Source organism: Artibeus jamaicensis, unplaced genomic scaffold (genome assembly GCF_021234435.1).
Source record: "Artibeus jamaicensis isolate MK-2021 breed Jamaican fruit bat unplaced genomic scaffold, CSHL_Jam_final contig_519, whole genome shotgun sequence".
NCBI lineage: Eukaryota > Metazoa > Chordata > Mammalia > Chiroptera > Phyllostomidae > Artibeus > Artibeus jamaicensis.
This window is the reverse complement of record NW_026521871.1, coordinates 28,189,701-28,205,719: the sequence shown is the minus strand read 5'-3', so window position 1 is coordinate 28,205,719 and position 16,019 is coordinate 28,189,701. Positions and strand designations below refer to the sequence as shown.

The following is a 16,019-nucleotide window of genomic DNA, read 5'->3' as shown; positions in this document are numbered from 1 at the left end:
AATTAACAAACCAAGCTACAGGTTGGGTGCAAAGATCCACTTACTAAGCATTTCCCTGCCCCCATCCTCCCCAGAGTACATTTCAGACCGTGCCTTTCACTGTAATCCCAGATCCCTGAAAATGGAGGCCCAAAGCTATCCACCACCAATGCTCTGCCAGGTTTGTCCCTCTAATAACTGTGACGATACCACCTTTAGAAGAAGTTATGTGAAATCAGAAGGCAAGTATGGTCACTTCTGATTTCAAATGGGTAACTCAGGTGATGCACTGTCACTTTCGCCAGCTGAAAATACGATGGCAGATGGGTAAGAAATTAGAGAGAGAGTTGGACACTAAACTACAGGACCAGGGAACAAGATTTCACATTCAATTAATACATTTGTAATTAAAAAAAATATCTCTAAAAGAATTCCCCCAAAGATGTGATTTGTACCACAACTGCAGAGATGTTAAAGGTGGTTCCCAAATCCTATCCAAGGACAGTAAGGAAGAAGAACATAACCCATGATTCCTAGCACTATAAAAATAAAGTTCCAGTATCAGGTATAAAAAAAATTACTCTGAAAAAGAAATGTGTCTGGTTCCTGCCCTATTTAAAGAAAATAATCTGACCAGCTTATACGAGCAGTTTGGGTACGGCCCTGTAACAGAGATGGAGTAATTTACTCATAGTTGGACACAGTCACCACTCAACATCATTCACAGGCAACTCCTAACAGGAGCATGCTCCAATCAGCTGTGCAGGCCATTAGGTAGTTTGCTGTTATGTCCACGTCCACGGTCTCAGCGCACAATGGGAAACTCACAAACATCACTTCTCCCTGCCAGTACAGGAAGCTTTGCAAAGTGCTAACTTGGGGTTCAGTTCCAAATCTACCTGAATTCTTTTCTCAGGAAAGTCACTTAGTACTCTGCTAGAAGTCAGTTCCATGAAAGCAAAGATCTTTATTTGTTTTACTCATCAGAATATGTCCCTAACCCCTAAAGTACAGCCTAGTATAGACTCAATAAATAATTGTTCGATGAATGATAAATGATGCTGCTACTAAAGACTATTGATCAACCATGTGATATCTAAATGACCTCTCTCTCTAACATTCTGTGATTTTGGTTTTCATCCAAAAACATGTAAATCCCCCACCAATAACTAAAATAGTTTTGAGGATTATGTAGCACTTTCATATGCATTATAGCAACTGTGGTAACACACATCCTGTTTTTGGTTAAAAAGCATCTTACCTTATATTAAAGAAACCAACCCTCAGAAACATTATTTACTTGTTTACCCACATATAGCAGGAGAAGATGGAATTAAAACTCAATATGCAGATTCTGAATCCAATACTGTCCCACACGACGCTATCTACTATATACCTACAGTTGTGTACCTGTGTACACAAACATACACAAACCTTAGCACGTTTTTCTTTAAATTGGACTAAATCCTCTTCTTTAACAAATAATTCAAAGAGTTAAACTGTAGAAATGATGCAAACATCAAACAGATAATCCTTGGCCATTTCCGCTTCTGGACAAAACTGAATAACAAAACTAGATTAACCCTCTCATCTGAACCAACAACAATGAAAATCAGACAAAATATATAAGAGTTCAGCAAGACAAAGACAGTCAAGAACGCAGGACAAAGAACCAGAGAGGAGAGGGCTGCACAGACAGAGCGTCCAAGGTCTCTGCAGATCTGGGACCATGTACTCCATGCCCTCCAGCCTTCAGCTGAGTACTGATCGAGCAAGCACAGATAAAAGTGTCTAGTACCTATTCCCACCCGCCACACTGGAAAGCTGCATGATTCACAGGTCACTGGAAAAAGTACACAGAATGGCCTTTTTAAAAAAGGTTTATTTTATTCTCATTCAAGAAAGAGGGGGAAGGGGGAGAGAGAGAAAGAGAAACATAGATGTGAGAAACATCGACTAGTTGCCTCCTGTACACACCTCAACTGGGAATCGAACCTGCAACTTAGGCATGTGCCCTGACCGGGAATCTAACCTGCAACCTTTTCTTTTGGTTACCAACCAAATGTCCAACCAACTGAGCCACACCAGCCAGGGCCAGAATGGTCTTGACTCAGTAACGGTGAGTAATTAGCCCTACACTGAGCACTGTTCCTGTCCTATCTAACAAGTCTTTTAAAGCAAGACCTGAAAGGATCAAACTGTTTACGAGTAACTTAACAGTCCTAGAACAAAACCCAAGATAGTTTTGGAATACAAAAACATCCAGCACGCACCAGGGAAAATTCACAATGCCTCTCATTCAGTCAGAAACTATCAGGTATGTAAGACAGACAGATACATACATACATACATACATACCAACCCAGAACTAGCAAAGATACTGCAACAACTATTATAATGGTACACATCATCAAAAAGTTAAGTAGAGCCCTAGCTGAGTGGCTCAGTTGGTTGGAGCATTGTCCCATAGTCCAAAAGGTTGCTGGTTTGATCCCTGGTCAAGGCACACACCTAGGGTAAGGGTTTCATCCCCGGTCGGGGTGTGTACAGGAAGCAACTGATAGATGTTTCTCTCACACATCAATGTTTGTTTCCCTCACATCGATGTTTCTCTCTCCCTAAAATCAATGGTATATTCTCAACTGAGGATTAAAAAAAAAAGAAAAAAAATGTTAAGTAGAGACACAGAAGATATAAAAAGATCCAAATCAAACCTATGAGATATCTGACATGAAAAAAAAATACTGGATAAAATTAATAGCAGATTAGGTACTTCAGATGAAAAGATTTTAGAAATTATATTTCCCAGCTTTTATTTATTAGAAAAGGCCAGAATCTCTCTTGAATCCTTCACATCCTTAACTGTAGTGGGTACCCAGAGTCTCCTGGGAAACTGCTATGTAGTAGGATATGGGCTGGCCTCAGTGCAGTAGAGGAAAGGCAGAATGTGATGGGTATGGGGACACAAGTTTGTTTGTAGAGGGCACAGAGGGCTGTGGAGGCCAAGACGGGGGGGGGCACCTTACCCAGGGAGGGGGGTACAAGAGACAAAAACTTGGGAAAATTAGGCAACTTCGAAGAAAATAAGCTATTCGAAACTAATTTACTTAAGCTTCTATTCCTAAGTGTAAGTTCAGTCCAATTCCCCTTTTGGATAATAACTTAGCAGACAATGAAAAATGACCAAGAGAATGGTGACCCCAATAAGGTACAAGATACTGAATCCAAAAAGAAAGTATGATTCCTTCACTTATTCAATCATTGAACTTTTACTGGGCACCTATTACATACTAGGCACTGCCTTAGGTGCTAGGGACATAGAGTGGAACAGTAAAAAAGGTCTCTACTCAAAGAAAAGAAACTTTCCTATGGGACAGGGCTGGGGGTGGGGGGTGTAGAAACAATAGAAGTATCAAGTGCTTAAAAGAAAACAGGGTGACAGAACAGAGTGGCACAACCCATGAAAGGCAAGGCTGAGAAAGTGGCACTTTAAGTGGAGATGCAGAACGCTCCAGCCATGTAAAGATCTGGGAAGAATATGTGAGGCAGACCACTCACCTAATGCAGACCCGAGGGCGAGAAAGAGCTTGGCACCAGAGAACCACACACAGGGTATATACAGGTGGGGGCAGGGTGGAGAGAAGAACTGGGGGCAGGCAAATGTCTCAATATAAACATTCGTTTATAAGTCAGGAAGATCAGAGCAGCCTACATATCTGATATTTCCTAATTATTATTCATTTCTTAGGCATGATAATGGTTATTATAAATTTTTAAAAAGTCCCTATTTTTTAAAGATACATAACAAAAAGTTTTACAAAATTTTATGTCCGGGTTTGTTTCAAAACAATCGAAGTAAAGGAGGGGAAGTGAGGACAAGGGAGTGGACTGGGGAGTGGAGCGGTACTGACAAAACAAATCTGACCTGGAGTCATTAACCATGGATTGGATGATGGGGTCCATGACCCCATAACCATAACCATAGAGGTTCAGTAAACTACTCTGTTTGCTTTTGAATGTTTACAATTTTCCATAATGAATACATTTTTTAAAAAGCAAACTTACTTAAAATAGAAGGGGGTATTTATAAATATAAATGCCCACTCCTGAGGGAATTTTTTAAGGTGGTAAAACTATTCTGCATGATACTCCGGTGAATACATGGCACTGTGCATTTGTCAAAACTCATCAAACAAAATGAACCTTAACGTATGCAAATTTTATAAAATTCTGTAGGTCAGAAAATCCCAGGATGAAATACAGACAATATCTATTTATAATATCGTATTTCATTTAATCTAAAGTGCACCATTTTTTTTGTACTACTAAGAATGAAAAACAAACTGCTGATTAACTAATGACTCCCCGTGCAGTGCAAAATGCTTCCAATTTCAGCGGTGTTCAAATGTAGAAAGTCTATATGCCTTATAATCAATGAAACGTGGCATCCAAAAGGTTCATTAGCTGTGGCCCATCTCTGGTCTCCTAAAAAAATAGTTCAGAGTAGGTCTAGGAACCTGTATTTTGTTTACGCCCCTCCCATGATTCAGGTTAGATAGAGACTAAGTAAACTGCTAACCTGCAGAGGCAGCACAGCAGAGAAAGCATGTACTTTGGAGTCACACAGCCCCCGACATCTCTGTGACCTCCAGCAAATTCTGTAATTTCCCAGAGGCTCAGCTTTATCTCTAAAAAAAAGTCAATGCCACTTACTTCCTATAGTTGATAAAATAAAAGAGAACACATGTGAAGTATTGCCACCTAGCAAGAGGTGTATGAAAATACATGTATTTATAGAAGAGCTTTTTATTTATGAACAAGACATAACATTTACCTCACGAATAAGAACAGGACCTATGAAACTGCTTTCAGAAGTACTCTACCACTCAGCACTGTCACTTGCTAGGCACAGTAAAAAGAATCCTTCAGTAAGCGTTTATTCTGTAACTCAGCAATACACAGACCTTTTTTTTTTTTTTTTGGCTCATCACATTTTAAGAGGCCCTACATAAATGAAAGCTGTTTAAAAACATTTAGATTAGAAATATCATACTTGATTTACATCGACAAGGATAACACACAAAAAAGCATATTTCAAAGTGTGATACAATTTCATAGTAGTTAATGGCTCTGTTTCATGTCTAAGTTCTTTTTTTGTTTGGTTTTAGTTTGTATAACTCACAAGTTTTTTCAGAACACTGGTATAGCTGCATTAAAACTCCAAAAGTAATGCTGCGGGGCTTCTCCATTCATGGTGTTCAAAAAATACCTGCATGTTTTGTTTCTAAAGTGACCCTTAAAATCCAAACAATATTTTAGGCAGCACCTTCAGGACTGACTAGTCAACTCAGGATGTGACTCATAGGGGACAGGTTTAGCTATAATTGGACAGAGTTCTACCACATGTGTAGCATGAAGAAGGAAAAAATAACTCAAAACCCACAATTGCACAATGTCTCACTCAGCCTTGCTCTCCCAATGAAGAACACATGGATTCAAACTGATGCTGTGTCGGTGCCACCAACCCCACCCCGAATGCCCAGGGCGAACAGTCTGCTGGAGGGGGGCAACCCACCTCCCCCAGCACCCCACCTCCTCAGGGTTTCAGCAGTGGTAGGTTGTGCCAGACACTTCAACAGAGAGGACACCCTCACTGCCCTCCTGTACCAAGCACTTGGCCTGAGGCTGAAGAGGAAAGAAAGATGCTGGGAGAAGAGCAACACATGGCTCATCTCATTTTTCTTTCCCTCAACCACTTCCCAAAAGGAAAGAGTCCTTCGATTCAGCTGCCCAAATCTGAAACCCTGGACTCCTCTGACTCCTCCCTCTTCTGTAATGCTCAGGTCTCCACCAAGTCTCCTGCAAACGCCCTGTAAATTCCTCACAAATCCATCCTACCCCTTTAACTGCCCTAGTTGATCCCTCTTATCACAAGGCTGACTTTGTCCCACTTCCCAGATCCAGCTTTTCGGTCTACAAGCCATCATTATCCCTGGGGCCGAAGGTATCTTTCATATAATTCAGTCCTGACCAGGCACCCGCCTTTCCTAAACTCTTCGATAGCTCCTCATTACTTACAAGATAAAATTTAAAGTCCAATCTCAACCTACTTTCCAGCTTTATACTCTACCACTCCCTGACTTTGCCAATTTTTCTCATCTTAGCCACCTTAGATTTTTCCTACCCTTTAATTTCACACACATCTGCTTCCACAGGGCTGTGGCTTTGATCACACTATTTTCTTTGTCTGGCAAGAAATGTTTCTTTTTTTCTGCCTATCAAACTCATCCTTCAAGAGGAGACTCAAATGTCTCCTTTCCTGGAATACCTTTCCTAAAACTCTCTGAGGCTCTCTCCCTTCCCCCCTTCTACTGTCCAAAGTCATCACTTCTACAGTAACTTATCTCAAGTCAGTAATATAACTCTTACAGATATAACCGTCTTGCCTACAAAATTCTAAGTTCCTCAAGAAAAGTTCAATAATTTTGAATCACCATTTTCTACCATGATATGGGCATCAAAATTTTTTACTGGACTGATTTGGGGAACAACAATCTCAGTTAGTATTAGCCTGATTTTAAATAAGATGTGAATAATGCTTAACTCTTCCAGGGGATATTTATCTTAACAGAGAAGCAAGCTGTCCAAAGCAAATTTCTCAATGGTGGGAGGCAACACCTATCCTCAGAAGTCCCACTGATCTCTACAGGTTCCCTATCACCAGCAACACCACTGCCATGACCAGGTTATGCCACAACCCCACTCACCAGCATTTTACTCCCAAACGCCTAGCACTGCCCTGGCCACATACCACTTTTATGAGCTCTGGACTCCAGGAAGCACAATTAGAGAATGGGAGAGTGCAGATAATGATTCAGACCACAAGCAAGCACATGTGGCAGCAGGCTTGCAGATTATACTCCTCAAGTACTCTGGTTAATCACTCCTCCAGAACTGACGGAGGCAGTATGGATTCCGGACACCACCAGGATGGAGTCAAGACCTGACACTCTCCTCACTGCACAAAGGGCCCAGACTCAGAGTCCTGATTGGTCTATGATGCAGCTTAAGAGGAGTAAATGAGAACAATGAAGCAAGGCCTGGGGACACAGGGATGCGGCCTATGATGAAAAGCTCCTGAGGCTTTGGAGTCTTCGTACAAAATGGACTTCCATCAGCACTGCATGACGGCTGCCAAGGAACTGAACTGGTTACCTACACGTCCTCCAAGTCTGTTTCCTCATCTGCAAAACGGAGATAACAGCACATACCTAACATGGGAGTTACCTTTGGGCCTAACACAGAAAAAAGATCCACTCATTAGCAGCATTTTAAAAAGCTGTGGATTGCTATTTCAACCGCCACTAGTCTTCTTAATACTGTTATTACAAAAAAAAAAAAACCCTGCTACAACATGGCACCAGCTCTTCCAACAGTCAAAGAGCCCAATCCTACCTGTCACTTATACATTGTAGAATGACCACTAGCCTTTATCCCCATTCCTTCCCAAAACTCTCCTAAAATGATAACAATGAAATCACAAAGACATGAAACCACACAGACAAACTAAAAGGAAAAGAAGACAACAACACATTATATAACTTTTCAACAACTTTTCATTTCAACTTTTACATTTCAACAACTTTTGCAAGCTGGATAGCAGTTGAAGGAGTGGTCACTGCCCCTCAGGACTCCTGAGTGGCTCAGCAATGGAGCCTCCAAAAGCCCCCAAAGGCCAGCCTGGGCTTAGGCCTGATGAAGGGGGAGCTTCTGAAGGAGTAGCTTCTGAAGGAGGTATTCAAAGTAGTTGGGCCCCAGGTCCAGCAGGAGACCCAAAGGTGCTTCTAAAAAAACTGAACTATATTGGCAGGAGCACTATACACAGAAGTCCGAATCTAACCCAAACCCAGGCCGCTGGTGATCACAAACCTACCAGAGGCTGAAAATTGCAGGTGTCTTCTCTGTAGACACCGACTAGTCCCAAAGAAGATGTGAAAGTGCTGATGTGGGGAGCAGACCCCCAGTGAAAAGTTCACCTACACCCCCACCCCAGGGCAGTCACATTAGACCACCAGCACACACACATTTTCTCTCCCTTAATCAACTTTTCAGCATCTTGCTCTTAATTATAGGCAGCCAGGGATCACCACACATTTGTGATTCAAACAAACATAAAACACACCCTGAAATTAACAGGCACACTGGAGGAAGCTGAATATTAAAAACATACTAAATATATAGAATAGTTAAAAAACAACATGTACACACACCTCAAAGATGAGGGAAGATAATACACCTATAAAATAAGAATGAAATGGAAATGGACATAAGAACAAAAATAGTAGCTTTTAAAATTTAAAAACATCATTGAAATTTTAAAGGCTTGGAAGATGAAATTAAAAAATTCTCACCTTTTTCCACTTTCAATACAGAGATATGATGAATAAGAGGCAACATATTAAGAAAATCTGGAGATTTAATAACCAAACCAATAGATATCTTGGAAAGAAAGAACAAAAAACGAAGGATAGGAAAGTACCAAAGGAGTAATGGACATTTTTGGAAACTGAAGGATACAGTTCTCCAGACTGAATTGGCCCAGTGAGACAAGATGGACAGACAGAAGGAAGGGCCCACACAAGACCTTATACAATTTCAGAACACTAGAGAAAAAGACTTCAAAAAAGAAAAAAAGAAATCAGAATGGTCTTGGATTTTTATCAGAAACCCTGAAGGCCAGAAAAAGTATGGAAATGCCATCAAAATTGTGTATGAAAAAATTATTTTCAACCTAATATTCTGAATTCGCCAAACCATCTATAAAGCATGAAGACCAGACAGACCCCTCAGACACGCAAGGCCTCGGGTAAGTCGCCTCTCATGTGCCCCTTTTGAAAGGGAGATACACTTCAACAAAACCAAGCACAACCAGAAAAAGAAGACAGGAGGTCTAGAAAACACAGGCTCTAAGACAAAAAAGAAGGGAACAGAAGTCGCATGAAAAACAACCCCACTGTCCAGAATGGAATAAGAGAATGAAGACTCGGGAGGGCCAGTCCCTAAGGGGAAAGAAACCAAGTGGAACTGACAGATGATTTGATGTGTTACCTGGAAAAAAAAATCAAAAGGCATTTAACATACCTCTTGGAGTAGTTAAAAGAATGTAGCCTACATTAAAAAAAACTAACCAAAAAGTTTAAAAGGCAATTAATTATTTGCTCCAGGAAACACAAAAATGGTCAGGGGAAAAAAAAACCAACAATCATGGGTCACTATTTAATTCAGAAGCAATAGATATATATGCAATAATGTAAATACTGACTGCTGGTTTTACCAAAAAATGTTATATAATGTTATTGGAGGTCCTGGGGAACAGAAGAAGGCAAGTACTCGGTTATGACACTAGGAAGTCAAATGCTCACTATACACTGATTTAGCTATGTGAAAGTAAAAACCAGGGAAAAATAAGCAGAACTAGTTTAAGACAGTAACTTCTCCTGGAAAGTAGAGCCTGCAGGATTAAAAGGCCAAACACAGGAGATTGTTGCTTTTCATTTTGAGCCTTTTAGCACTATTTGATATTTTATAAATTGTGTGTATGTATTAATTGATAACAATTATTCTCATATCAAGGGCATTTTGTTTGATTTATAAAGTTGCCACTATCAACTTTATTTATGTGTCTTACTTGGTATCCCAAATTCGCTGTCATAGAAATATTATAAAGTGACGGTTAATTTCCCGAGTCAGCTTTCAGAAGGCATTTTACCTATGAAGACATAAAAATATGGTACGAAGAAGTATTTAAGTAGTCTTAAATACTGTTAAGAGTTTCTGTGGGAAACTGCATTCTAAGAACTCAGGAGGCCTAGTATACACCTCAGTCCTACCCACTTACTCTTCCACAGCCAAGGAACACTTTAAAGGTAGAATGTATTAGGGACACGGGAGGGAATGGAAGGAGAGGACCTGGATCTGGCAGGATGGATAATTAAGAGACCCACTGCAAGAGGTCAACTCTCTGCATTAGAGAAAATACTACTGGAGGTCCCTCTTGCCTCAGAGGTGGACCAGGCTGATCAGTAAGGCATCCTATCCTCCCTCTCTGCTTCCAACAGCCCATTCCTGCTCATCAACAGGTAACAAATACATCATTTCAAGTATTAATTAGCAATCATTACTTTCCACCATGCCATAACAAACTTCTATTGTATAAACTATTATCTTCATTTAATTCCATAAAACTTCGTGGCCCATTTCAACACTATGTTTGATTTTTTTTTTTAAGATTATACAAAATTATCCTGGCTGGTGTAGCTCAGTGGATTGAGCACAGGCCTGTGAACCAGAGGATCGCAGTTCGATTCCCAGTCAGGGCACATGCCTGGGTTGCAGGCAGGTTCCCTGCAGGCCAGTTCCCTGCAGGGGATGCACTAGAGGCAACCATACATTGATGTTTCTCTCCCTCTCTCCTTCCCCTCTAAAGATAAATAAATAAAAAAATTAAAAAAAAAGATTATACAAAATTGTGTGACCTTAAACAAGTTACTTAAAGCCTTACTTTACTCATCTCTAAAATGGGACTAATGATACCTACCTTATCGGGTCACAAGAGAAGTAGAGGAAATGATGTGTATAACACAAGAAGGGACAGGTACATGACAGGTAGGTACTCAATCAGTGTCAGCCTCTGGTTGTCCCCTGTCCCCTAACCCCAACCAGACTGGTTTCTTACATGTAAACAAAGTCACAAATTATATGCGTGCTTTTAATAACAGCAAAATAAACTTTACAAAACCGTGCATAATACATTAAATTTTTTTTAATTAATGTGATTAGTTGATCTATAAGCATTCGTTATCTTTCCTAAACCTTAGTTTTATGATCCAAGTACTAACCCAATTTACAGTTTTAATTCAGGTAAACTAGGTTCAGCTGATTCAGCTAGACGAAAAAGAGGGTTAAGAATGCAAGACATTACAACAACACAGCATTCTTCTTTGGTCAAAGACTGAAAACCTATGCAAGTAACAATGTCTAAACAGTCCACTAAAAGCAATTCCTCAAAACACCTCAAGGTAGTCTTTAACTTACAAAAAATAAAACTGATCAATAATTGATGCTTAAAAGATTAATTTTTTCAACTCAGATGCACCACAAACCTGACATGACATAAAGGGGCTGCCATAATACACAAAAGAAGTAAATGTCTAGGTACGTGCGACTACCAAAGATTTCCCATTTGGACCATTTCTATCACACCTTTCTCTAAGGGGTCATTTCCAGAATCTGAAAAGTCCCAACACGAGAAAACCATTATGTTTTAAATTCATTCCCAAATGTCAAAGCTAATTAAGTAGAACAGAACCAACTGACCCAAAGCCGAGTTCTCCTTTCCCTACAAGGTATTCAAAGTAGGACAGTGGCCCAGAAATACAGGGTCGGTCCACACTCCAACACATGGCAGACAAGAACCAAAAAGGTACCGAAGAAGCTAAAAGGTGTGGGCTATCTGGAGATTCATTCACTATTTAAAAGCATGCTTATCAATACCAAGATTTGGAGACTGCTACGACCATGTAATGAAATGTCCTTATAACCTCTCTGTCTCTCTCATTTTTTTTTAAGCTTGATAACCGAAGAGTATGAGCTCAGTCAGCAGTGTAGCCCCTCCTGGGACATCAAAACCACCGCTAAGGGTTTACAGATTTAGTCAACATAAAACGTGGATTTCAAGGTATCCAAAATCCAGGGCCCTAAAGTGACATGCATTAGAAGGGTCAAAGAAACTTGTGAGGCAGTGAAGAAAAGTTGTGAGGACGCTTGACTCTAGAAAATATGGTGAAGGGCTGAGGAGGCTATGCAAAGGATGGAATAGGGTGGATCCCGGGTCTTTCGCGGCGGCCGAGGGGTCCCCAAGTCTTTCCTTGGCAGAGGAGCGAGGGCATAGGGCAGAAGCCATAAGGCTGACCAGGGGCGGGGGCTACGCAGGGACCACACCTCCCACCTAGCTCGGCAGGCACAGGCCGGGACCCCGGGGCATCCCGTCCGGGTGCTGGGACCGGACTGGGATGCCGGGGAACAAGGCGGAGACCGACCCACGGATCAATGCGCGCGGACTGGGCCGTCCACGGCCGGAAGCAGCCGGCGGCCCGGCCCGACCTGCCCACCCCGGCGCGGTGGGCCCCACTCACCGATGAGCCGGCGCACCTCGTCCTCGCTCAGGTAGAGGCTCACGCTGGGCCCCGCGGCCGCCGGCAGCAGCGCCGGGGGCCGCGGGGCCGGGGCGGCGGCGGCGCCGGGTGCGGGCAATAGCGGCACCAGCGCAAGCAGGAGCAGCGGCGGCGGGGCCCTCAGGCCGCGGGTCCCCGGGAGGCGGCCCCGGCGCGGCGGCCCCAGCCGCGCCGTCCTGCGCATGGCCACCGCCGCCGCCGCCAGGAGAGACCGTTGGCCGCCCGCAGCGGCGCCACCGCCGCCCACCCCCGGCCCCGAGCCCCTCACAGCTCCGAGCCGGGGGCGGCCGCCCAGCTCATCGCGCCGCCGGCCCGTGGCAGCCGGCCGCCGCTTTAGACCGCCGGAGCGCGCCGCCGCCGCCGCCGTCTCCTCGGCGGCATCGTCCACTACAGGGGGCTGGTCGCGGGGGCGCGCCCGTGCGCGTCGCCGCTGTCCCGAGAGCGCGCGCGCAAGCATCGCCCGCTCAGTTCGGGCCAGGCTTGGCGCGGAGCGCTTTGATTGTGAAGTGCAGTCGCCCGAGAAGGGATCGCAGATCACTCTCTAAAGGAGTCTGCTCCCGCCCCCACTTTGTCACCAGCCTGATGTTTGCTTGTCTATTGTCTGTAACACCCTTACCACGGCGGGGAGTGTGGGCAGACAGGCCCGGGCCGTGCCCGCAGCTGAGTGGGCTCCCCAGACTCAAGAAAATACGTGGAGGCGGCCACTCTGGTTGCAAAAGAGAAACTTGCGTTTTTGCTCAGTCAAAAAATGGAGAAAAATAGAAATCACCTTGTACCCCACCAACGGAAGTCAACATTAGCATTTCTGTGTTGTCATGCATATATACTTTAAACATTTAAGCTCTTCAAAAAGAGCTTAGCAAACTTCACTAACCTATTGTTAAACGTTACAAATTTTTATTTTGTATTGTTGTTCTGCGTTCTTATTATCAAATTGCATCCGAGGTCGTAAACCCGTGGTCCACACCAGGCTTTGACAGTCCCCTCTCCCAAGAATGTAACATTGTGTGCAAATGTGTGTCTGTGTCTGAGTGTGTACTTGTGCCTGTACATCTGTGTCTCTGTGTGCTGTGTGTATGCCTGTGCACCCCAGAAGTGGTATGCACATCTCATCATTTGTTGTAGGAGTCCCTATCTCCCAAAGAGGTCAAGAATCACGGGTACATAGTCTTTTATTAGAGGCAGCCCAGCGAGGCCTTCGAGGATCTTGATGTATAAATGATCCACCAACTATCGCAGTCCAATTTGCTCCAGGTGCCCCGTCTGTCCGTGAGGCTTGCCCGTCCCGGGCCACCCCGCCCCCATGGGCAAGTCCCGGGCCTGACCCCAGGCCCCCAGCGGCCTATGGCCCGGGTAGCAGCTGCTCCTGGATCATCAGGCAGCTCCCAGGCGCAGTTGCTCCACTGCAGTGAGGCCCTGGGAGGCTGCTATTTTTATCCTCTGGGGAGGCTCGGGGAAGAGAGAAGCTGATCAGGCCGGAAGTCCTGGAACTTGATTTTCTCCTTCTGGGGTGAGAGGGAAGGGTTCCGTTTAGAGATAAGCTGGCCTCCGCTAATCAAGCTTCAGCCCCCCAGCACAGTACTGCGACCATCCTTTCGCAGGAGGAAGCTGGGCAGAGCATGAGGCTAAGGAAAAGTGCTCCACCAGAGACTGATCAAAACCACACAGGTCGGCAAAAATACTTATGTTGGAGCAGGCACTGCTCCCTATTAGGGAACAAACTCCATCGGGACAGTCTTAGGGGTGGGCAATGTGCTGTGTGAACAGGGCTCCCAATTCAGAGACGAGACTTTTTTTAAAGGATGGCATATTCTCTGAATTTTTGAAAATGGCTCACAGACCCCTAGTAAGGAAGCTCCTGTCTTGAAAGTAATATCCTCTTATCAGTGGCTTCCTGAAGCAGTGAGTGATACAAACTTAGCAGAGCTGTCAGTCAGGCCCAGCTGGGTTCTGGTACTTGTTAATGGGGCGACCTTGGGAAAATTACTTAAACTCTCCAAGCCTTGGTTTTCTCAATCATAAAATCAGGGTGATGATGCCTGACTCACAGGGCTTTTACAAAATTTAATTGGAGAAGATGTGAGTAAAACATCAAGGCAGGTTCTGGACTCCGTGTCAGTCATATACCCAGTGTTATTACTATTATAATCAGTCCCTTCCCTCTAATGATCACTTTCTGGAAAGTTTCATCACCAATAACCTCCAAACCGTTCAAGCCAGGGATCCTCAGGAATTTCATTCAATATAGCACCACACCTGGCCCAAAGCCAAGCTCAGTATATTCTTCGTACCAGGCAGCATGCTTGGCACAGGGACATAGAGATGAGCAAGGTGCTTCCTTGAGGACGTACTATAAACAAATATGTATTGCACATCCTCATCCGTGCTATGAAGAAAAAGTTAGTGGTTCTCAAAACTGTGGTTCCCAGACCATCAGGGTTCTCACTTGAAACCTTATAGAAATGCAAATTCCTAGGCCCTACTCCAGACCAACATAAGTAGAGACTTCTGTTAGCAATGCACAGAGGACTGGTATGCACATTTTATCATTCGTTCTAAGAAGTCCCTGTCCCCCAAAGAACATCTTGGGACCTCCGGGTGATGCTGGCCACTTTGTCAAGAAAAACAGCTCTACCATCTTTCTTTTGGGCAGTTGCAGTTGTCTCCCCCTGGCCTTCCTGCTTTGCCCTTACTATTCTAGTCTGCTCTCAACACAGCACCCAGAGCCATCCTATCAAAATGTGTGCCAGATCATGGCACTCCCTGCCTTTTAGATTGCCAATGGCTCCCTAGAATTGCCAATGGCTCCCTTTATTTCATCTAGAATAAAAGGCAAAGTCCTTACAAAGATATCAAGGTATTTAATAAGTCACCAACTATTTTCCAAAAAGATATCGAGGTAGTGCTCACCCTCCACCTTTTTCTCTTCCCTTCTGATCTTATCTCCTTCTATCCTCCCCATACTCACTTAGTTCCAACCATAATGGTTTCTTTGCTGTACTTCCAACATGCCAGATGCAATCCTACCTCAGGGCCTTTGCACCACTGTTCCCTGAACCTGGAATGCTCTTCCTTCTGACATCCACAAGCTTCATCGCTCACCTTTTCAAATCTATACTTAAATGTTAACTTCTAAATAAGATTAAAACTGTGAATTTCCCAACACTTTAACTTCCCAGAGAAAAAAACAGTTCCCAGTCTCTCCTGGTCTGACACAAAGCTCTTCCCATTAGCCCCTTCCCATCCCTAGAGAAGGAGTCCCCTCTCCCTCCCCAAAGTGTGGGTGGCAACTTTTGACATTTCCCAATAAGCCTCACCGTGAAAATGCTGGGAAGCCCTGACCTCAGCCTCCTGAGGTTTCTTTGCCTAGAGGAAGTGAAGGCCACAATCACCACCATACTCAATGCACTGCCCCCGCTCATGGTTTTGCTTTTCATTGCGGTTGACCTTACTTTGCTTCTCCTGGAGTCAAATTTCAGGACTGGAAAACACCATCATCCAGGCTTGTTTCACTACTCCTTTAAAAAGGACAGCCTTGAGCTTGAAATGCAGCAGGGTGAGTGGGTGGGAGGGCTTGCTGGGGAGGGGCAAATGAAGCCTTTGCGATAATAAAAATGACTGGGGTGTTCCCTGCATGGAGTGTCTGATACCCCACTTAAGAGTCCCAGCTCACACCCACAAGGATAGGCGCCCGGCTCAGAGAGCCCTGGGCACAGTCCCCACCCCGGACTGTGCTCCCTCAGCAGGGAAGGGTCTACAAAAGCGTGGCTCTAAGTTCTGTGAACTGCCCCTTCTTTTGCCAGGACC

The 16,019-nt window shown here is 43.9% G+C and overlaps 1 protein-coding gene across 2 annotated transcripts in view; it reads right to left on the bottom strand.

Moving 5' to 3' along the window:
* RYK (receptor like tyrosine kinase) overlaps positions 1-12,614 on the bottom strand; it is a 98,062-nt gene extending 85,448 nt beyond the window's left edge. For both annotated transcript variants that reach the window (XM_037143865.2, XM_037143866.2), the window contains exon 1: positions 12,174-12,614. In XM_037143865.2, coding sequence (XP_036999760.1) covers positions 12,174-12,396 — 223 coding nt within the window. In that variant the 5' untranslated portion in view covers positions 12,397-12,614. The remainder of the gene's footprint in view (positions 1-12,173) is intronic.
* Positions 12,615-16,019: the final 3,405 nt, after the last annotated feature.